The 23,330-nt window shown below is 34.9% G+C and overlaps 1 protein-coding gene and 1 pseudogene across 3 annotated transcripts in view; both read left to right on the top strand.

Moving 5' to 3' along the window:
- The window catches only part of CEP70 (centrosomal protein 70), a 41,459-nt gene that overhangs the window by 5,411 nt on the left and 12,718 nt on the right, over positions 1–23,330 (top strand). For all 3 annotated transcript variants that reach the window (XM_039837284.1, XM_039837283.1, XM_039837282.1), the window contains exons 3-6: positions 7,511–7,598; positions 7,691–7,779; positions 8,893–8,967; positions 15,593–15,698. In XM_039837284.1, the coding sequence (XP_039693218.1) occupies positions 7,511–7,598; positions 7,691–7,779; positions 8,893–8,967; positions 15,593–15,698 (358 nt within the window). The remainder of the gene's footprint in view (positions 1–7,510; positions 7,599–7,690; positions 7,780–8,892; positions 8,968–15,592; positions 15,699–23,330) is intronic.
- LOC120582694 (uncharacterized) lies at positions 9,238–9,356 on the top strand (annotated as a pseudogene).

The following is a 23,330-nucleotide window of genomic DNA, read 5'->3' as shown; positions in this document are numbered from 1 at the left end:
TAAATTCTCCACTTCTATTAAGTGTACATTCTAGTATTCTTAATCCCCTCAGAAAATGACTTCTCAGAAACTCAGCAGGATGAATGACAGAGCTGTGCTGGTTGCTGATTCCTTCTAGCCCCATGGATACTCTTGGAAAAAAGAGAGCGGGATGGAGGGAAGAAGGGGAAAAATTAGAAAAGGAAGGAAGGGAAGACAAAAAAAAAAAAAAACTAATGTTAGAGCAACTCTTTCCTTCATTCTATTCAGAAAGCAGTATTATATCAAGTAACTTCAGGGACCTTCTGATTTCCAAATGAAATTGTTATCTTTTAGATAGTAGGCATGGTGTTAGATAGATTATACAGAGATAGGACAAAAGTTTGGACATGGCCTTATATTTGAGGAGTTTACAATCTAGTAAGGGAGATAAAATATAAACACATTAATAATTAAAAATAACATGAGACTTAAAAAACTAATACATAATGTTACAATAGAGTAATGTTACAAAAACATACATAATGTTACAATAGAGTAATGTTACAAAAATAACATGAGACTTAAAAAACTAATACATAATGTTACAATAGAGTAATTACTAAAAATTGTATGATAGTACTATAGGAGTATAAAACAAGAACAGATTAGTTTTGGATGGAGTGACAAAGCAGATGGAGATTCTGCATGAGCTTGAAGGATAAATAAAATTTGAGAAAGCAGAAAGGCAAAAAAAGCTAAAGCCATTTTAGACTCCTTGGTTGTTATGAGCAAAAGTACATAGATAAAAAAGTGTAGACTTTTTATGGCACTGTAATTAAGCCAGTTTGGAGTTAAAGGGGTTTGCTGGTATATTTGTATATAGATGTCATAACGTCTAGAGAGTAGTCATTCAAATGATGGACCAAGAGGAAGCTGTAAATGAATGAGAAGACATCATTTGCCTTGAAAAGAAGGAAGGCACTTTTTTCTTAATACAGAAAAACTGGGTAATGGGTCATAGGTATGTGTATTAGTCAGGGTTCTCAAGAGAAACAGAACCAATGGGATGTATGTTTAGATATATAGAAAGATTTATTTTAAAGGAATTGGCTCATGTGATTGTGAGGCTGGCAAGTCTGAAATCTGTGAGGCAGGCCTGCAGGCTGGAGTCTCAAGGAAGAGTTGAGGCTGAAATTAGTCTGGAAGCAGAACACCTTTCTTCTTGGGGGTCTCAGTCTTTGTTCTTAAGGTCTTTAATTGCATGAGGCCCATCCACATTCTGAAGGTTAATCTGCTTTACTCAAAGTCTGTTGATTAAAATGTTACATCTGAAAATACCTCACAGCAAACATCTAGAATGACGTTTGACCAAACAGCTGGGCAGCATAGCCCAGCCAAGGTAACACTAAAATGAACAACCACAGCATGTAAGAGTAAAGAGAAGGAAAATGAAGAATTTCATGACTTGAGTGGCTTCAAACTCTTATGCTCAGGTTAGGTGAGGACTGTGGCAAATTGGAGAGCTGTGCACCATCTTTATTAAGGGGACAGTTACTACCCACTCTTGCCAGTTGTTGCTATGCAGTAATATGTGTCCTGTGTGGCTAGATCTTCCGGTTTTTCAAGAGAAGCTAGAAGGTTAGATTTATAAATGAAAACAGATTTTTTAATGTTCACTATTAACACTTAATATATGGTCCAAACTGAATATCAGTTGCAACCTTTGGTCTATATCTTTAGTAATTCTAATCTAGATTCAGGGGTTGGCAGACTTTTTTCTGTAAATATTTTAGCTATTTTAGGCTGTATAGTCACTCATAACTACCCAACTCTGCTATTGTAGTATGAAATCAGCCATAGACTATATGTAAGTGAATTGGCATGGATGTGTTTCATAAAACTCTAATTATAGAAACCCAGGGCCTGCTAGATGGATGTATTAATAAAATTTATTAAACTAACATCCAAAATATCATTTTAACATGTATTCAGAACATTATTAATGAGATATTTCACATTCCTTTTTTATACTAAAAGTAGAATATGAATATTCTAACTTAGAGCATATCTCAATTCAGACACTAATTTTTCATCAGAAATATTTGATATGTATTTAGATTTTATGAATTTTATAGTTGAAAAATAGATTTACAAACCTAAATTGTTCTAAACATACCTAAAAGTTTTCTAGCAACTGAATCAAGTACAAAAAAATTGTTATTTCTGAGCGAAAAAAAAAAAAAAAAGGCGTAGAGGATAGAGGCTCTCTTCAGCCCTCTGGCGACCAAATCAAAGTTGACGGAAACAAGGAGCAGCAGCAAGGAAAAATTGCCTGGGATCTAGAAGAACAAGCCACATAACTAGAGAGAAATTCAAGAAAACACCCTACAACGGCAGAAGGTAGGACCGGGTGAGGATGTGGGGCTGCCCGGTCCAAGCAGCTGAGTGAAATGGAGCTTGCCGCAGTGGCAGCAGCAGATGCCTCTTAAAGGGGCCGTGTCCGCGAGTGGATTTTCGCGGTGACGGACCTGCTCACTCTGAGCACCAGTGCCAATTCGGCTGCGCACAGGGGGCACCAGGGACTTACAGGGAGACCTTACAGGGAGACATCGTTGGAGTGAGGGCCGGGGTGAGATTCACTGGATACAGAAGTGCCAGCAGTATTCATTGTTCCCTGGTGAGCCCTCCCTCACTACCAGTACGCTGGACCCATTGCCACCATAACCTTGACATCGTCAAACTGAATAACAGAGGTCGCTCCTCCCAGAGGATTCTCTGAAACCCTGCCTTCCCCAACTTGTGGCCCCATTCAAGCCACATCCAGGTGTATCCTCAGTGAGTCAGGTGCTCCTTGCTGAGACTCATACTAGAGGCAGCTGGCCTCGGTTTCTGGTGTGGCCTTTTGAGGCAACTGTCAGCACAGCATCTGTGGATTGCTTGCTGAATCTTAACAGGTGGCCCAGAGGGGCAGAGGCTTGGGCTAAGTTTGGCTTGCAGCTGAACCCCTCTCAGGACTGTGCCACTCGATACCTGCTTCACAAATCCATGCTAATATAATCTAGACTTAGGAGCTTTGCTTAGTACATAGAAACAGACACAGAAAGGTAGCAAAATGGGAAGACAAAGAAGCAGAAACCATATCAGAGAACAGAACACATATCCAGATAGAATGGAGTCAAATAATCTAACAGATGCAGAGTTCAAAACACTGGTTATAAAGATGCTCAATGAACGTTTGGGAAGTGTAGATAAATTCAGTGAGAACTTCAACAAAGAGATACAAAACATAAAAATGGAAATTCTAAAAGGAAACCAGTCTGAAATGGAGAACACATCTGAGATGAGAAGTGTATTAAATGGAATAAACAAAGAGAATAAAGAAGAGGATCAAATGCCCTATCTGGAGGACAGGAAAGCCAGTCAGGACACTCAATCAGAATGGTGAGAAAAAAGATGCCAAGATTATAAAAATAATTTAAGGAGGATATGGGACACTATTAAGGCTCCAAATAGTCATCTGATCGGCGTAACTGAAGAAAATCAAGATGTTGAACAGCTTTTTGAAGAAATAATGATGGAAAACTTCCCTAACCTGGTGAAGGAAATGGACATAAAACCCCAGGAAGCTCAGAAGATTTCAAAAATCGGGAATCCAAAGAGGCCCACACCAAGACACAACATAATTAAAATGCCAAAGGTTAAATACGAAGAAAGAGTATTAAAAGCAGCAAGAGAAAAACAAATAATTACATATAAGGAAAAATCCATAAGACTGGCAGCTGATTTCTCAAAAGAAACTATGCAGGACAGAGGGCTTGGCATAAAATATTCGACAGGATAAAGACCCAAGATCTACAACCAAGAATAATTTATCAAGTAAAGCTATCATTTAGAGTTAAAAGACAGATAAAGAGCTTCCCAGACAAAAATAAACTAAAGGAATTTATCACCACTAAGCCAGTATTACAGGAAATGTCGGAGGGACTTCTTTAAGAAAAAAAAAAAAAGTATCAAAAATAGGAATAAAGAACAGTAACAACTACATTCCTATCACTAGGTACCTTAAATGGAAAAGAATTAAGTGCTCCAACCAAAAGATAGAGTGGCTGAAAAGATAAGAAAACAAGATCCCTACATAGGAAAAGAAAAGAGATGGAAAAGATATTGCTTTGATGGACCTAGAACGTATTTAAGTCAGAAAGATAAACACTAGATGATTTCACTTACATGCGGAATCTAAGGAATAAAAAGAACAAACTAATCAAAAACAGACTCACAAATAGAGTGGACAATTTGGTGTCGAACAGAGAGGAGGGGGCTTTGGGGGCCTGAGAGAATGGGGTGAAGGGCTAAAGAAGTACAAATTAGTAGCTGGTCACAGGGATGGGGAGCATAGCATAGGGAGTGCAGTAGCATTAATATGTTGGCTAGGTGGAGGGTTAGGGGAGGAAAGGTGTAATTGGGGGATCGTTTTATGAACTATATAGATGTCTAACCAATGTACCGTATACTTGAAACTAAATTTAAAAATGTTATTCCTTTAATATTTGCATTCACATTTATAAAACTGGTTTATCTTTTTTAGAATTGATTTGACTTTGAATCAAAGATGTATCTGTTTCAAAATGATAGTCAACATAAATTCACTAGCTCTTATTCAGATAGGTCTTGCAAAATTGAGAAGCACCTCTAGATCTATCAAAAGTATCAAAGTTCCTCAAAGTTTTCTTGTAGTTTTAATGGCCAGTTTACATGCACTACTGATTAAAACTAAAATCTACATATTGATTCATACTAGAAAAATGTGTAAAATCAGTATTATTGATTTGTATTATGAAAAGTTTCTATTTCAATATAAATTCTCACATCAGCTAGTCACAAATAATGCTTTTCCTTTAGCTTCAAACTTAGCTTATCGTATGTACAGTGATTTTGGTGAAAAAACATAAGTCACATTACCATTTTATGTCTTTGATTATCAAACAGGTTTTTTTTTTCAAGAAAATATTGAATTCAGGTTAACAGTACAGTAAATCTTTGTAATAACTTTCATGGCCCAAAATACAAGATCATTATATTCAGTGTCTTCTATTTGTTTCAACAGTTTTGCAAACTGACATAGCATTTTCATGTGTTTAATAATTTTAACAACTGTATCCATGACACTTTTCATAGTCTGCTTCAGAAAACTGAGCACAAATATTTCCAATACATATGTATTAATACAGTATAACAAAGCAATAAGAGAAAGTCTTTTTAAAACTTCCAATAAATCTAGATTTTTGATCTACAAAACTGTTCATTGTGATAAAAAATGATTTTTTTCATATCTAGCTGAAGTTCTTTGACAAATATGCAAAATTCAAAAACACATACACCACAAGTTTGATTTTTTTAGGTCTCAAGCTGACGACACTTTTTAGTAAATTTGGAAAGCTTTTTGAGACAAAATATTCCCAAAGTACTAATTGGGCACATGACTCATCTAAAGATAAAGAAAAGTACTTGAAATTTTTCAAATTTTGGTTAATTGATCATTAATATTATAAGAAAGGTCTTGTATTTTACAGGTGGTTCTTTGTGGGTTTAATTGAAGATCTTTCACTTTTAACAAAACTTATTTCCTCATAATTTTCCTACAGTTTCCTTACCCAAAGTAATTTATTTTATTATCTTCACATCTAAAGACAGTTTCTGTTTCTGTGCAAGACTTCAAAATGGGTTAGAGCTGGCCAAAGTTACAAGCTCAGATTCTGCTAAAAAAAACATTATTTTAAAAGTTTTTGTTGGATGGTTAAAATCTGATTTTGGTGGCTAACTTCGATGCTTTTTTGAATTTTGAGAGGAGACTGTTAAATTCACTGTGTATTTGCTGAAAATGCCTCTTAACATGGTCGACTTTATTAAAATGTTTTTTATATCACAGATTTTTAAAATAACAGCTTTTTTGAGGTATAATTCACATGCCATAAATTGACCATTTTAAAGGTATAATTCAGTGGTTTTAGTATATTCCCAGAGTTATGTCGCTGTCACCATAATAAATTTTAGAACTTGCTTATCACCCTATTAAGAAACCCCATACCTATTAGCAATAACTTCCCATCTCCTCCTTGCCCTTGTCTCCTACACCCTTGCAACCCACCTCCTAGGCAACCACTAATCTACTTTCTGTCTTTATGGATTTGCCTGTTGGATATTTTGTATAAATAGAATTATACACAGTATATGATCATTAATGACTGGTTTTTACTTTGTATAATGTTTTCAAGGCTCATACATATTATAGCATGTATCAGTACTTCATATATTTTTATGCCCAAATAATAGTCTAGTATATGGATATGCCACATTTTGTTTATCCTTTTATCAGTTGATGGACATTTGGGTTGTTTCCACTTTTTGGCAATTGTGAATAATGATGCTATGTACATTTGTTCACAGGTTTTTGTGTAGACTTGTTTTCACCTCTCTTGGATATATATTTAAGTGTGGAATTGCTGGGTCATGTGGTAACATTTAAGTATTTAACATTTTGAGGAACTGCCAATCTGTTTTACGAAGTGGCTGCATTTAATTTTATGTTTTACAGTTCTGCCAAGCAGTGTGTGAGGGTTCCAATTTTTCCATGTCAACACTTATTATCTTTTTAATTTTAATCATGCTAGTTGATTCGAAGTGTTACATTATTGTGGCTTTGATTTGCATTTCCCTAAGGACTAATGATGTTGAGGGTCTTTTCCTATGCTTATTGTCATTTGCATATCTTTTCTTGAGAAATATCTGTTCAAATCCTTTGCCCAGTATTAAATTATTAGTCTTTTTGTTGTTGAGTTGCAGGAGTTCTTCATGTATTCTGGATACAAGTTCTTATCAGATTTGCAAATATTTTCTCCTATTGGTTGTCTTTTTTCTCAATGGTGTTTTTGGAAGCTCAATAATTTTTAAAATTTTATGAAGTCTAATTTATCTGTTTTTTATTTGTCACTTGTGAACCAACAGCTTTTTCATTTTGTTCTGCAGCAAGTCAGAATAGCATTCATTAGGAAATCGGGACTGTTAAATCTTTTGCTTTGTCCATTTATACTCTACATTTTTTCATATAGTTTTTTTTCTTGTAATCTAAAAGTACTAGAAGGAAAAAACGGTATGTATTGTTTATTTCACTCTATCTTATGCCCCATACCCTTCTGGGCAGTGAGATACAATGGTGAACAGGGCAGACAAAGCTCTGGTTTGCGTGCATCTCACATTCTAATTAAGATGCTAGTGAACAGATGTATTCTATAATATTGGTGGTAGTACTCAATGCTGTTCTCTAGAGAACAAGTAGGAAATTTCACTTAAATTTTAATTTAGGTTTTAAATTAAATTTTAATTTAAACTTTTAAATTAAATTAAATTAAATTTTAATTTAAAATTTTAAATTAAATTTTAATTTAATTTAATTTAAACCCTTATTGGATTGATTTAATTTTTGTTAGCTAGATTTCTTTTTCTTTGAAGATAGATTTTTCATAAGGACACTGCATATATTTTTTTTTCATAGGCAATATAATGAAGATGAAAGTCAGTCAGAAGAAGAAAGAGACTACAGAAGTCTTGACACCTCACCAACATATAAAGGCCTCCTAATGGTACGAGACTTCATGGCTAATAAATGCTTTTTTATAAAGTGAAATGATAATCCCCTAGGAAAGTTAACTATTTTTCTATGAAACTTATTTAGTCATTACAGAATCAGCTCAAGGAGTCGAAATCCAAGATTGATACACTTTTAAGTGAAAAGCTTAATCTCCAAAAAGATTTGGAAATCAGGTGAGAGAAACAAGTCATTTTTATTTAACCTTTGGAAAGTAAACACTTACTGGAATTTGGAATGTTACATGAATCATTCTGGACCCTTTACTCTGAAAATCTTGGGGAAACTCATATTCTTATACTCATTTTAGTCAGTTGTCTCTCATATGATGGAAAGAATAAGAACACATAGGTAGGCAAAGGAAGTGAGAAAATAGGAATTCACAATGAAGAAGATAAGACTGGATAGGAACTCAGAGTAGATTCAGTCTTATACTAGCAAGTTTCCCATTCCCAAATTAGTTTAGAATATCTTATTATTTCATCTTACTCCTGTGTTGTGGGCGGAGAAGAAAACTAAAAAGCTTAAATGGCATACGACAGAAAGGCATATTTATGTCCAGCATACTACCACAAAAGGATGTCACTCTACATGTTGAGAGTAATATGGAATGAACATTGTTGACTTTTTTATTCAACAAATATTTTTGAACACCTGTTATAAGTTAGACACTGTCCTAAGCTCTAGTATAACATAATGAACAAAAAGAAATCTTGTTCTCATAAAGCTTATACTTTAATGGAGAGGGGATTGATACCCACAGTATAAACAACATATAAAGTTCACATAGTAATATGTAAATTTATGATTATATAAATATATAGTAAAAATTTTGAAACATGCATGGGAATAATGAACAGTAAATTCAGGATAATGGTTACCTGTGTTATGTGAAGGAGAGGAATGAGGGACATATACGAAGTTTTAAGTATATGTATAATGTTTTAGGTAAACTTTGAAACAAATCTGTTAATATTCAACTTCGATAAAGCTGAGTGGAAGATAAACTACTATTTTACTATTCTCTATTATCTGTACATATGAAATATTTCACTATAAAAACAAGCAATAGATTAACAACAATAAAAATGGTAAAAAATTTTTGGCAAGGAATATAGAAAAAAAATCCAACAGCCAATTAACATCTCACTAGCAGTCATGAAATATTTTAAGAATTTTAATAAGTATATTTTGACAAGTAACAAGGTATACTATATTGTTCATTATTAAATACTTTTATAGTTTTATTCAATAAATTGAATGCATTCAACATGCTTTATTTTCTACAGGCCCACACAGCATGAATTAAGACTTTATAAACAACAGGTGAAGAAACTGGAGAAAGCCCTTAAGAAAAATATCAAGTAATTATATTTTACCAAAATTACAAATTTATTAGGCTTTTGTGTTGTTATTTTTATTACCTGTCAGCTTACCTGATAGCAACCTTGGCTTGAAATTATCATGCTGATGGTGGGAAATGGCACTAAATAGGAATCATTCTGGTTCCATAGTTTAAAAACAGTTTCTAGTGTGTTGGATTTGGCTGTATGTTCATCTTCAATAAGAACAAGAACAAGTAGTTGCCTGATGCAATATAAAAGGCAAGATTTTAACTAGAAAATTGTCTTTGGGTCTACGGCCATGCTACCTTGAATAAGCCCAATCCTGTCTGATCTTGGAAGCTAAGCAGGGTTGGGTCTGATTAGTACTTGGATGGGAGACCACCTAGGAAGACCAGGTGCTGTAGGCTTAAAAAAAAATAATAATAATGATAAGGGATTGTAAGCTGACATGGTCCTTGCAATCCTTGAGGTTAACCAAGGGTTTCTTCAACCAAAAAAAAAATTTGGAAATCATGGAGGAATTGCAAGAGGATCACTGAAGTTAGAAATGAGAAGCCCCAAATTTTTGTTAGTGGTTGTCATGACTTGAAGAATATGTAGCTTCATCATACTTAAAAAAATATCAGAATGAATGCAGTGAGCCATTCACATCTCCCTCTTTTTTCACCTTTCTTGACTTTGAAAAGCATATACTTAGAGGAATTTCAAAACACTGGTCCTCAAATAGTGATGGCATTTTCTGAAGATTATCTATGTGTACTGTTTGATTCAAGGGAATGGCACTTGAGGAAATAGTGTGGGAGCATTGGGATGAAATATTTTGAAAACTATATGAGCTAATATATGCATTAGATGTATTAAATCAGTTGTATTATCATAAGCTGATTCAGTTTTCATTGACAGCTATTTTCCTTCCTGTGGCAATACATGCCACAGTGAACAACGAGTATTCTGGACATCCAAGAATTACATGTTGAGTTAAATTAAGATAGTAGGGAAGGGAAACTTTAAAAATAAGAGAGAAGTGGAAGGTTTGGAAAGTCTGCTTTATTTCTTAATATATTTTTTTCCTTCCTACTATTGCTTGACAGTTTGGTTGCCTATAGTCCCTGCTACCATCTGCTTGGCTTTCTGGGTACGGGAATTGTAGCAGTAAATCAAATAGTAAAGGTCTCCACCCTGATGGAGATATTATGAAGGGAGAACAGTAAAAATAAATAAGACAGTTTGATATATAAATACTAAATGTGAAACAGTATGAGCATTGCCATTGTGTTAGTTTGGACAAAAGATGGTGGTGACATGGTCAAATGTGGCAGTAGTGGAGGTGATGAGAAGTGTTGAGAATATTAGATGTAAAATTGATAGGACTTGGTGATGGACTGGATATAGGCAGCCAAAGGGGAAAAATCAAGACTCTTTAATTCTAGACCTGAATAACTAGATAGTTGTTAGTATATTAACTGAGATGGGAAAATTGGTTGAGAAGCACTGGTAAAAGGAGAATGTAGGAAGGTAAAAAGTCAGGAGAAGGTGTAGGGGAGGAAAAACTTTTTGTCAGCCTTACTAGGGTCCCTGGCTGGGGCTGAAAATTGAAATGGTGGAGACAGATTAACATTAGAAAAGCATACAGATTTATTGAATGTAAGTTTTACGTGACGTGGGAGCCTCCATAAGGAAATGAAGACCTGAAGAAGCAGTTAAGCCTAAGCATTTTTATACTAGGTTCGATAAAGACTGAAAAGTTGTGGAAAAATATGATAGGACAAAAGAGTAGGAGATAAGGGTAGTTAACTGGGAGAAACTCCGATTCTTCTTGGCATCCCTCTGCCTTCAGAGATAAAGATGCTCCTTTCCTCCTGGTACAGGGAGGGTACCTGTCACATGAGGGTCTTATAGTCTGCATCAGGAGAGAAGGGAGGAGGTCAGAGAATGCACCTGCCGTTTTTCAAATCCCTTCAGCTTAAAGCATTTCTTATGCCAGGTGGCATATTTTGGAGTGGCATATCCTGATCCCCTACAAAGGAATCTTTCTGACCTCAAGGCAAGTATATTAGAGAAGGTATACACACACGTCCATGCATGCACCTATATATAGAGAGAGATAATATAGTCAATCCTATTATTTGCGGATTTCATATTTGTGAATTTGCCTACCTGCTAAAATTTATTTTTAATCCCAGAATCAATATTTGAGGCACTTTGATACTCATTCATTGACATGCCTAGCACACACATTTCTAGCTGTTGAACAAGGTGAAACTCTGCCTTCTTGTTTCAGCTTTCATACTGTAAACAAGCATCCTTTTTATTATCACAATGCCAATTTTTTTTTTGTTTGCAGTTTTTGCTTTTTGTTGGCAGTTTCTTCAAGATGGCCCCAAGCATAGTGTTAAAGTGCTGTCTAGTGTCCCCCCTACACACAAGAAGGCTGTGATGTGCCTTACAGAGAAAATACATTTGTTAGGTGAACTTCATTTAGACGTGAGTTATAGTGCTATTAGCTGTGTCTAAACATTAACACACATAAAATTAGGTTATATATTTATCGGCTGAGGAAATGTGACCAAATGCACGCAGGAACCTGATCCTGTATTTCCCCTAGGAGCGGTTGTTCAGTCTTGGCTAATTCATTGTTAATAGTGACTTTATAGACCATAACTATCACAAATAACAAGAATTGGCTATATATATTTTATGTTATTTTGGGCTCTGGTCTTTAGGTTGAATTTTCACTATTAGCCTTTAAAATTATTATTCAGAACCAATCCCTGCTGCATTTTTTTCTGCTGAATTTGAAGAAAATATGTGTGTTTTTGTAGTCTCTAGATGTAAAAACAATAGGAATGTTAGATAACGTGCTCACATCACACAGGTGATGCATTGAAGAACTTGGAAAGAAATCAGATCTATATGCAATCATTCTGGCACCAGATCTCACATTCTCAACCACACTAATAATTAGAACCAAACAAAACACCCAATGAAAACATTTTTTCAAAGTAAATCTTTTCAAATTTTTATTTTCTTAAGTGGCAGAGGTAGAATATTTTTTCAAAGAATTGATGTTGGGTAAATAATTAAAAATAAAATCTTTCAATCTGGTGAATCCCTTCCACGTATATAGAAAAAAAAGAAAGTTTTGTTATTGAATAAACATTCATCTAGACTGTGATGTGCCTTATAGGCAATCTACTGAAGAGATTGCAAAGACAGAAAGAATTCTCACCCTTTTATACAGCCTGGTAGGTACAATCCATTACATACATGTGAATCATCTTCATCCAAAGGAAAAATAAAACTTCTCGTATTGTTAGACAAGCAGGAAGTTACAATTGAGAGCCAGGAGCCTGGGCTAAACTTCAACAAAGACATAGAGACAAGGCATGGCCTCTTCTGATATTCACATTTCAAAGAGATGGTTCTAAGCCTCCAAAGGCAGACATTCCTAGGATGTAAAATTGGCAAGAGTACGACATAAATCTGAAAATTTTACATTCTTCCTAAAGAGACTGAGAAAGGATTTACGACTACAAAGTTTTCCAAAGGAAATGCTGCAAGAAAAGGAGGGGAAAGTCTCTTTCACTTTTAGAACCAGAGAAAATTCACCTTTTTTTCCTTTTGATTTGTAGTTACTTTTCAACTAACCAACCTTCAATATTAAATGAGGCTATTAATTTAACATAGGAAAACAGGTACTTCTTTTCTTTGAGTTAATATTGCAGACAGGTTGATTATAAAATTCTGTTGCTAGGAAGTGATCATGTATGTCTGCTGGTACAAGATAACCAGTAGTACTACACTAATTCCATTTAATTTTTCTATGGTATTTATATTTTGCTAGGAGAAAACAAAATCAGAGTCCCATCACTCTAGTGTTGAGCTGACAGGTGTTGAAGTGGTCAGTTAGGACAACAAGCCAAACTGAAGTGAACAATCCAGGCTTTATTCACTTACCACAATAGTATAAGCAAGAGGCCAAAAAGAAAAGGGCTGGCTCTTCAGTGTTCCCTTTCCCCAAGGAATGACACCAAGGCAAGGGTCAGTCAGTGACATGCAGCACAGATGGGAGGAAGCATCTCACTACCTAGGAACCCAGCACAAAAGACTACTACTGTTTCTTTGGCTTAGAGGAAGGCCTAGGAGTGGAAAAATAGTGGAGAAAAGTGTTTTAGTTAAGGTTTTCCCCGTGCCACAAGGAGAAATGAAAAGTGTCTCAGTAGCGCCACCCCCCACCTTCCGATCCCCCAATAAAGAGGCCTCAGAACAGAGGCACCTAGGTTGGGAAAGCAGAAATACATGTGACATGGCCAGTGGGAATCTCAGGGAGGGGAGAAGTTAGGGGGCTGAATTCTTGACAGTCCCTTCCAGAGATTGCAATATATAGGCTGGGCACCTATGTATTACCCCATGAGGCTTTGCAGACAAAGATTTTATAATTGCCTATGGTTTAGGCCTGAAAGATAACACATTGGATTTTGTCCTGGAGCTGGACTCCCTTTCTAGAGAAACAGTTGCCTTCAGAGTTGTGGCTGCTAAATTGACAAGAACCACCCTTCTTTTCATCTAAGCCATTTAAAAAATCTTAGGAATTTGGGGAAAAGGACTCAAGAAACATAACTTTGAGAGGCTCACATGTGTTTTGTATCATGTGGCTCAATTAGCATTATTTTAAAAACAAAATTGGCGTTTTACTTTTCAACTCATTCTTCATCCTCAGAATGGGAGTCACTGTGAGATCACAGAAAGGCTTCAACAGACACAGTTAAACACTAAAACGTGTCTGCATATAGAATCTTATGGAGATGGATGGCTGTAGAAAAGGAGATAACACAGTATATTTTAAGTTGGAAGTGCAGTTTTCTGAGACTCCACAAAGAAACACAGCCGTTGCTGCTGGCTACAGGAAATGAGTGTCAGCTAAGTAGGGAAAGTATCCCTTACCTACTCTTAGGGGATTTTTATGGCCTTCAGGCCCTGCTCCCTGCTGGAGACTGCAGAACAACGCTACCATGTTTCTGAATACAGTCTATTCTACTACAATGTAGATTTCTAAAACACTGTTAATTTAAAACAACAAAAAGCTGAGAGGCAACAGCACTTATTTAGGATCAGCAATAATTGAGTATAGATTTAGACAGAAACCCAAATAGTGTCCTGATTACAGGGTGAAGGCAAGGGGTTTTTTATGAGAAAAGGAAGGGAATAATTACGTTAATAAAAGTGTTAATCTAAAAAGGCCAGAGTGAGAGACGACAAATGGTCATTTGAGATCCAAAAGAATAGTTATCTGGGAAGCACTGATTCAGGCAGAAACCCAAATAGTGTTCCAGTTAGGAGTTAGGGATAACTGGCAGAGGGTTTTTATGAGAAAGGAAAGGGGAATAACTACATGAATAGAAAGAGAGAATTTCTACTGGTGTTAATAAGTCAAGGAGGGAATTTTCTATAGGTGCAAATAAGCCATTATTCTTTAGCTAAACATGGTGCTGTTAATTCTAAAGAATGTCTTTAATTTTCAGACCAGTAGTCAGAGTGTCTGCTTTCCTATTAGCATGACAAATAGTTCTTTGAAATACAGTGTTGGTTTGGCTCAGTCTAAAGGTGGTTTTGCCCAGTTTAAACATTCCAAAGTTTTGAGGAGTAAGATGTACAAGGCAGTTCCTCTAGGTTGGCAGCTCTGACTTCATTTTGAAGTGGCTCTCTTTATAGTATTTTTCACAGAAGAAAGGAATTTCTATTGATGTTAACAGAGTTACTTTTTATCTATACATAGTTGGTTACTGACTTTATCTCTAGAAAGAATTTCCATAATCACCAGTCCTTGTAGTCAGGATATGTTTTTATTATTGGCTTTACAAACAGTTGTTTGTAAGGTAGTGTTGCTATGGCCCAGTCCAAAGGTTATTTTGCCCAGTTCAAACATTCCAAAGGTTCAAGGAGCAAGATGTGCAAGATTAACATTTAAATTCAGATATATCACTTTACTTATATTCACGCTAGAGAGCATGCATATTGGCTTTTCTATGTCTCCTGTATTCTAGATAATATGTTCCTGGCACTGCCTTTAGGCAAAACTAAAGTTTTGAACATGGTAAATAAGTGGGGAGTTAGGTACTAACTTGCCTTCTTGACTGGCTCTGGCATCACTGTTGTCTGTTATTTGGCACTAGTGGAACATGAAGAAGAAAGGACCATACTCTAGCTCTTGCTGCTACAGTGCCCAAACCAGTTGCCCTGCCTATTGCTTCTTGCTCCCCTTACCTATAGCCTCCAAGCTTGGAGCACCTTTTAAGTTGCTTCTATCCTTTGCTGCAGTTCTTTCCTATTTTATTTTTTGCAAGTGTCGGGGAATGGTTAGGACTTTCTTCAGTAGGTTTTTTGTTTTTGTTTTGTTTTCTTTTGTTTTTAGTGATTCCTTCTAATTTGTGATCTATTGAAAGGAACTTTTTGTTTTTCAGTGACGATATGGCTTAAATTTTTTTAAAATGCACATATGCGTGTGTTTGTGCACACATGCACACACATATGTAAAATGACAAAAAGCTGTTGGGAGGGTGGCTGGATCATTGGTTCAGTGTGTTATTTAATTCATTGTGTAGGAAAGCATTTTGTATTATCTTGATTTTTTTCCCCCCTTTAGATTACGGGATCTTATCAGTCAAAACAAGGCTGAGGACACAGAGAAAAAAGATGAGCCCAGCAAAGATAACCAGCAGCAAGCCCTAATTGACCAGAGATACTTTCAGGTATTGAATAGCGAATTGGCTGTTATAGTTGGCTAGAGACTGATGTTTATAGTCAAACCTTGGTTTCAATTGCAGTGTAATAAATTATCAGTTGGTAGGGAATACTCGTATCCTGTATTTGTGTGTGCTCATCCTGTCTTGCCTTGCCATGATGTACCTATTAGACTAAAAACATTATAGGTAGCTTGACTTAGAATTTTTCTTAACCTTTAAAAGAGACTTTAGCCTAGTTCAAGCAGGGTAGTAGAAAGCTAGTAAGATTTTAAAAATATTTTATAATCCTTTTCCCTTCTCTTCCAACCCTTAAGCCATTTTCCTTTTTATTGTTTTTGTTGACGCTGTTTTTAATATATGAGTAAATCTATTTTCTTAAGGTTTTTGTATGGTTTTGTTTTTTATTTAGATATTTAGTCCATCTCAAATTTAATTTTCTATGTGGTGTTACGTAGAGATCTTTACTGGTTTTATAGAATAAATAGATGAGCATTTATTGCATAGGTGTGCTTACTGGTAGCTTACTGATTAAACTGGAGCTGCACTCATATTTTACTGGAATCACACAGGATTTTTTAAACTTTGAATTAAATACCAATCTTTTTAAGTTAAGAAATTTTATTAAGCCCTTATTTCTAGTTTCTCTTAAAAATTCAGAGATTCTGACAATAAAATCCTTCAGTCATTATCAGAATTATGCCTTTCCCCTGTCACATATGGACATGTGCTCTTCAGTTAGCCAGAGCCCCACCTATCCTTGCTTCACAAATAGATGCTCTTATCTGGCTTCTTTAGGCATTTGAGTTTACTGTTTCTAATAGACCATTATTTTTCTACTTTATTGAAATGAAACCTTTATCGTATACTATATGCATAGGTTTGTTTCTAGACTCTCTAGCCCATTCCATTTCTATACTATTTCTGTATTCTTTTAATTTCTGTAGTTTTATAGTAAGTTGTAATACCTTTTAGGGTAAGTATATTGTCATTGTTATTTTAAAATTTTTTTGTTGCCTTTATTTTTAGCACATTTATTCTTCTGGATGCATAGTTAATCAAATTCAAAAATAGATGCCATTGAGATAATTGAAATTGAATTAACGTTTTAGATTAATATTTAGAAAAATGACACCTTTACAGTTTTGAATCATCTCAGAAATATGTCTCTAATTTTATTTGAGTCTTCTTTTATAGCCTTCGATAAAGTTTTAAATATTTTTAAATTTAGCTCTTGCATATTTCTTATTATGTTTATTTCCTAGGTATTTTATAACTTTTATTGCTATTGTGTGGAGTCCTCTTTTCCATTACATTTGCTAATTGATTGTTTTTGGTTCTTCATATTATCTCTGTTGATTTTATGTCCAGGCACCTTTCTAAAAATCGTTTTAGATAACTCTTTTGTACCTAGTATGTAACTGAATTTCTTTTATTTAATTTTGTTTCTTAGATTCAGTTTGAGAGGCTTTGTCCTTTAACAGGAATCATACCATACATGGACATTGCGACCAACTCATATACCTGCCTTTATCCCTGCCATATTACTTTCTGTTTTCTATTTATGTGCTTTGTTATTTCATTCTTTTCTTTTTCTGACATTTGTTAGGTTGAGATTTCTTTGTCCTTTTTTTTTCCTCTTCAAGTAGTTAGGATGTTCATCATAGTAATTCTTTTAATAATTCTTCTAATGAATATCCTTAAAAATGTATTTTTATCCATATCAAGAGTTTTATTAGTACCTTCAAGCCCTTTCTAAATAAGATCTATTGTGTGTTTTTTTTTAAATTTCCATCTCTTTAGAAATTGTTTAAGTCATTTTACCATCTCCTCATTATTAATACATCTTTTGCTGCCAATCATCAAAGTATGGTTAAGTCATAAGGAAGAATATACTCTTCTGTCAAAAATAATTTAGTGGAGAGGAAATAATGAATTTTTTCACTAAAATGATGTGTTTAAATAGATATTGAAATATGCTCTCTTGAACTAAAAAAAAAAAAAAAAGCTCTTAAATATAAACAAATGAAGTCTTATTACCAGGAGACTTGTGAGTTGTAGCTCGAAGTATGAGTAGCGACAAAGATATTCAAGATAAAAATGGTATCTTGTCTTTATATTTGTATAACTATTTGTTAACTGGGCTGGGTTTGATGGCGGTAAATAAGGAAATGGCTTTTTCTCTTTAAACTTGTTTTGGGTTACCCCTTTCCTTTTCTTAAATGATGTTTAACATAGAACTCATAGCTTTTGGCAGGGGGGTTATAATCACATATTATACACATTAAGATATTTAAAAACCAGTCCAGGCATTCATGATATTAGAGTATTATTGTTACTTTTTCTTATTATGATTTGTAGGAGAATATGCCTACTTTTAAGAGATGCATGCTTAAGCATTTGAGGGTGAAGTGTTATGTCTGCATTTTCTTCAAATGGTTCAACTAAAAATATAGATAGATAGAGCAAGCAAATATGGCAAAACATTAACAATGGTTGAAACTAGGTAATAATTACATAAGTATTTGTGATGGTTCATTTTATGTATCAACTTGACTAGGCCACAGAGTACCCAGATATCTTGGTCAGAAATTCTGTGTATGCTTGTGAGGGTGTTTCTGGGTGAGATTAACATTTGAATTGGTAGACTTGGTAAAGCAGATTGCCCTCCCTGATGTGCAATCTCATACAATCAGTTGAAGGTCTGAACAGAGTGAAAAGGCTGAGGAAGAAGGGACTCTGCCTTTGAGCTGGGACATTCATTTTTGTCCTGCCTTTAGACTTGAACTGAAACACACACACAGACATACACATATACACACAATCCTATTGGTTTCATTTCTTTGGAAAACCCTGACTAATACAGTGTTTATTATTTATACTTTTATTTTTTGTGTATTTCAAAATTTTCTTGATAGAAATTGAGAGACAAAGTCATTCAAATCTGAATCAAACTAAAGTTTCTCATTTAGTTTAAAGCTTCTACCTTATGCCTACTTTATCTCATGCCTGAACTATACTTCAGTGTGGCAAGGGGGTGTGATCTTTTTCTTTATTCTTATTGCTTCACCTTCTCTCCTAGTCCTCTGCTGTGTCTGGCTTCTCCAAGGCTGGCAGTATGGGTAGATTTTGGGTGGGAATAGAAAGTAAGAGAGGAGAATAGTTCTTGACTGGTGCCGGTGTAGTCTAGCATACATGTCCTTTGTGTGGCTGATGACCAAATATTGCCTGTTTTTTTGTGGACTGCTCTGTGTATGTGTGTATGTGTGTGTGTATGTGCGTGTCTACCGTAGAGTAGTTCCTCCCCACCAGCTAGAGAGGAACAGTGTATCATTCATTTTATAGGCAATGCATTTTGCGCTAACCTCTTAGAATTCCCTTTCCTCGTCCTGTTGAAGTGATACTCCCCCTAAGGTCCTCCAGCTGTAGGTGTTTTTTTCCATGAAAGCAAAGCTTGAGTGTCCTCTAAAGTGTCCACTTGGCCACAGAGTGTATTCTTACCCTGCTGCAATGTAAAAGGACAGGCTTCTCTTGTTACTGCCTCCTCTTCTTGCTTTATATATATATATCAGTTCATTTTTGCTGTGTAACAAACCCTCCTAAACCTTAGTGACTTAAAATAACAACCCTTTAATGTTATTGAGCTTGGACAGCCGGGCAGTTCTGTTGATCTTGGCTGGGCTCCCTCATGCATCTGCCATCAGGTACAAGTCAGCTAAGTGGCTCTGCTTCTGGGAGTTGGTGGATTTGGGCTTGGGGTGATGGGGATGACTGGGCCATATGTCTTTCATTATCCACCATCTAGTCTGGGCTCGTCCACGTGGCAGCAAAGTTCAAAGAGAGCAGAAAAAATCACGGCCCCTTGAGTCTTCAATTCCTAGCTGGCACACGATTACTTTATTTTTTAATTAAAAATTATTGGGGTAACATTGATTAATAAAATCAAATAGTTTCAAGTGTACAATTCAACAGTATTTCATCTTTTCTGTGGCTGAGTAATATTCCATTGTATATATGTACCACAGCTTCTTTATTCAGTCATCTATCATAGGACACTTCAGTTGCTTCCCTGTCCTGGCCATCATGAATAATGCTGCTATGGACATTGGGGTGCATATATCTTTGTGGATAAATGTATTCAGGTTTTTGGGGTAAATACCAAGGAAAGGGACTGCTAGATCATATGGTAATTCAATTCTTAATTTTTTGAGGACCCTCATACTGTTTTCTATCATGGTTCTACCAATTTGCATTCCCACCAGCAGTGTACGATGGTTCTTTTTTGCCCACAACCTCTCCAACACTTGTTATTACTTGTCCTGTTGAAGACAGCCATTTGAAAAAGGTGTGAGATAGTATCTCATTGTGGTTTTGATTTGCATTTTCCTAATACCTAGTGAGGCTGAGCATCTTTTCATATGTCTCTTGGTCATTTGTATGTCTTCTTGGGAGAAGTGTCTTTTCAGGTCCTCTGCACATTTTTAAAATGGATTTTTTTTTTTTTATTGTTGAGTTGTATGAGTTCTTTATATATTTTGGATATTAGGCCCTTAGCAGAGGCATTATTTGCAAATATATTCTCCCATTCGGACAGTTCTGTCTTTGCCCTGTTGATGGTTTCTTTTGGTGTGCAAAAGCTTTTTAGTTTGATATAGTCCCATTCATTTATTTTTGCTTTTACCTCTTTTCCATTTGAGGTCAAATTCATAAAATCCTCTTCAAGTCCAAGGTCTATGAGTTTAGTGCCTACATTTTCTTCTATGCAATTTATTGTGTCAGGTCTTATATTCAGGTCCCTGATCCATTTTGAGTTAATTTTGGCGCATTGTGATAGACAACAGTTTAGTTTCATTCTTTTGCATGTGGCTTTCCAGCTTTCCAAGCACCATTTATCGAAGAGGCTTTCCTTTCTCAATTGTATGGTTTTGGCTCCTTTGTCGAAAATTATTTGCCCGTATATGCAGGGGTTTACTTCTGGACTCTCAATTCTGTTCCATTGGTCTGTGTGTCTGTTCTTCTGCCAATACCATGCTGTTTTGATTATTATTTCTTTGTAGTATAATTCGAAGTCAGGCAAAGTGATACTTCCAGCCTCGTTTTTTTTCTTAGGATTGCTTTGTCTATTCAGAGTCTTTTGTGCTTCCACACAAATCTGATGATTTTTTGTTCTATTTCTTTAAAAATGGCGTTGGGGTTTTGATGGAGATTGTATTAAATCTGTATAATGCTTTAGGTATTAAGGTCATTTTAACTATGTTGATTCTTCCAATCCAAGAACATGGAATATCTTGCCATTTCTTTGTGTCTTCTTCAATTTCTTTTAATAACATCTTATAGTTTTCAGTGTATAAGTCCTTCACATTTTTCATTAGGTTTATTCTTAGATATTTTATTCTTTTTGTAGCAATTGCAAAAGGAATTGTTTTTTTTCATTTCTTTTTCTGAAAATTCATTATTACTATAGGAATGCTATGGATTTTTGAATATTGATTTTGTATCCCAAAACTTTACTGTATTTGGTTATTATTTCTAATCATTTTTCAGTAGAATCTTTAGGATTTCATGTAGGAAATCATGTCATCTACAAAAAGTGACAATTTGACTTCTTTATTCCCTGTTTGGATGCCTTTTATTTCTTTCTCTTGCTTGACTGCTCTAGCTATGACTTCCAATACTATATTGAATAATAGTAGTAATAGTAGACAGCCTTGTCTTGTTCCTGATCTTAGAGGAAAGGTTTTTCGTTTTTCACCATTAAGTATAATGTTGGCTGAGGCTTTGTCATAAATGGTCTTTATTATGTTAAGGTACTTTCCTTCCATACCAATTTTGTTAAGTGTTTTGATCATAAATTGCTCTATCTTGTTGAAGGCTTTTTCTGCATCTATTGATATGATCATATGATTCTTATTTTTTAATTTGTTTATGTGGTGTATCACATTAATTGATTTGTGTATATCGAACCATCCCTGTGCCCCTGGGATGAAGCCCACTTGATCGTGGTGTATAATCTTTTTAATATGTTGCTATATTCGGTTCGCTAGTATCTTATTTAGGAGTTTTGCATCTGTGTTCATGAGCGATATTGGTCTATAGTTTTCTTTTTTTGTTTTACCTTTACCAGGTTTTGGTATCAGGGTAATTAATGTTGGCCTCATAAAATGAGTTAGGAAGTATTGCCTCTTCTATTTTTTTGGAAAAGTTTGAGAATAGGTATTAAATATTTGAATGTTTGATAGAATTCACTGGTGAATCCATCTGGTCCTACACTTACTTTTTGATAGGCTTTTGATGATTGTTTTAATTTCCATACTGTTGATCAGTCTGTTAATATTTTCCAGATCTTCTTAATTCAGTCTCGGAAGGTTGTATCTGTCTAAGAACTCTCCATTTCTTGGTTATTAAATTTGGCGTCATATAATTTTTCACAGTATTCTTGTATGATTCTTTTGTATTTTGGTGGTACCTGTTGTAACTTGTCTTTCATTCCTGATTTTGTATATTTATGTCCTTTCTTTTTTTTCTTTAGTGAGTCTAAACAGGGGTTTGCCAATTTTATTAATCTTTTAAAGAACCAGCTCTTGGTTGCATTAATTTTTCCTATTGTCTTTTCTCAATTTCATTTAATTCTGTTCTAATTTTGATTATTTCTTTTCTTCTTCTGACTTTGGTCTTTATTTGTTTCTCTTTTTCTAGTTTTTGAAGATGTAATGTTAGGTTGTTTATTTAGGTTTGTTCTTGTTTCTTGAGATAGGCCTGTAATGATTTGAACTTTCTTCTTATTACCACTTTTTCTGTGTCCCAAAAGTTTTGATATGTTGTACTTTTATTCTCATTTGTTTCAATGAATCTCTTGATCTCTCCTTTTATTTCTTCTCTGACCCAGTCATTCTTCAGTAGCATGTTTTTTAATCTCTAGCTATTTGTGGTTCTTCCCACTTTCTTTTTACAGTTGATTTCCAGTTTCAAAACATTGTGGTCAGAGAATATGCTTGGTATGATTTCAGTCTTCTTAAATTTGTTGAGGTTAGTTTTGTGTCCCAGCATATGGGCTATCCTTGAGAATGTTCCATGTGTATTAGAGAATGTATAAGCTGCTGTTTTGGGATGAAAGGCTCTGTAAATGTCTATTATGTCCAATTGGTCTAATGTGTCATTTAAAGATAATATTTCCTCATTGATTTTCTGTGTGAATGATCTATCCATAGCTGACTTTGAGGTATGTAGGCCCTGTAATGTAATTGCGTTTTTGTCAGTCTCTCCCTTTAGTTCTGCTAGTAGATGTTTTATACATTTTGGTGCTCCCTAGTTGGGAGCATAAATATTAATAAGTATTAAGTCTTCTTGATGTATGGTTCCCTTTGTCATTATGAAGTGTCCATCATTGTCTCTCTTTACCCTTTTTATCTTGAAGTCTATTTCATCAGATATAAGTACGGCTACACCTGCTTTTCTCTGGATGCCATTCACTTGTATTATCGTTTTCCACCCTTTCACTTTGAGTCCATGTTTGTCCTTGCAGGTATGTCTCTTGAAGACAGTGTATGGTTGGGTTTTGTATTTTGATCCAGTCTGCTACTCTGTGCCTTTTTATTGATGAGTTCAGTCCATTTACATTAAGGGTAATTATTGAAATAATGA

This window comes from Pteropus medius, unplaced genomic scaffold (assembly GCF_902729225.1).
Source record: "Pteropus medius unplaced genomic scaffold, Ma_sr-lr_union100, whole genome shotgun sequence".
Classification (NCBI taxonomy): Eukaryota; Metazoa; Chordata; class Mammalia; order Chiroptera; family Pteropodidae; genus Pteropus; species Pteropus medius.
The sequence above is the reverse complement of the archived record's forward strand: the minus strand, read 5'-3'. Positions and strand labels throughout refer to the sequence as shown.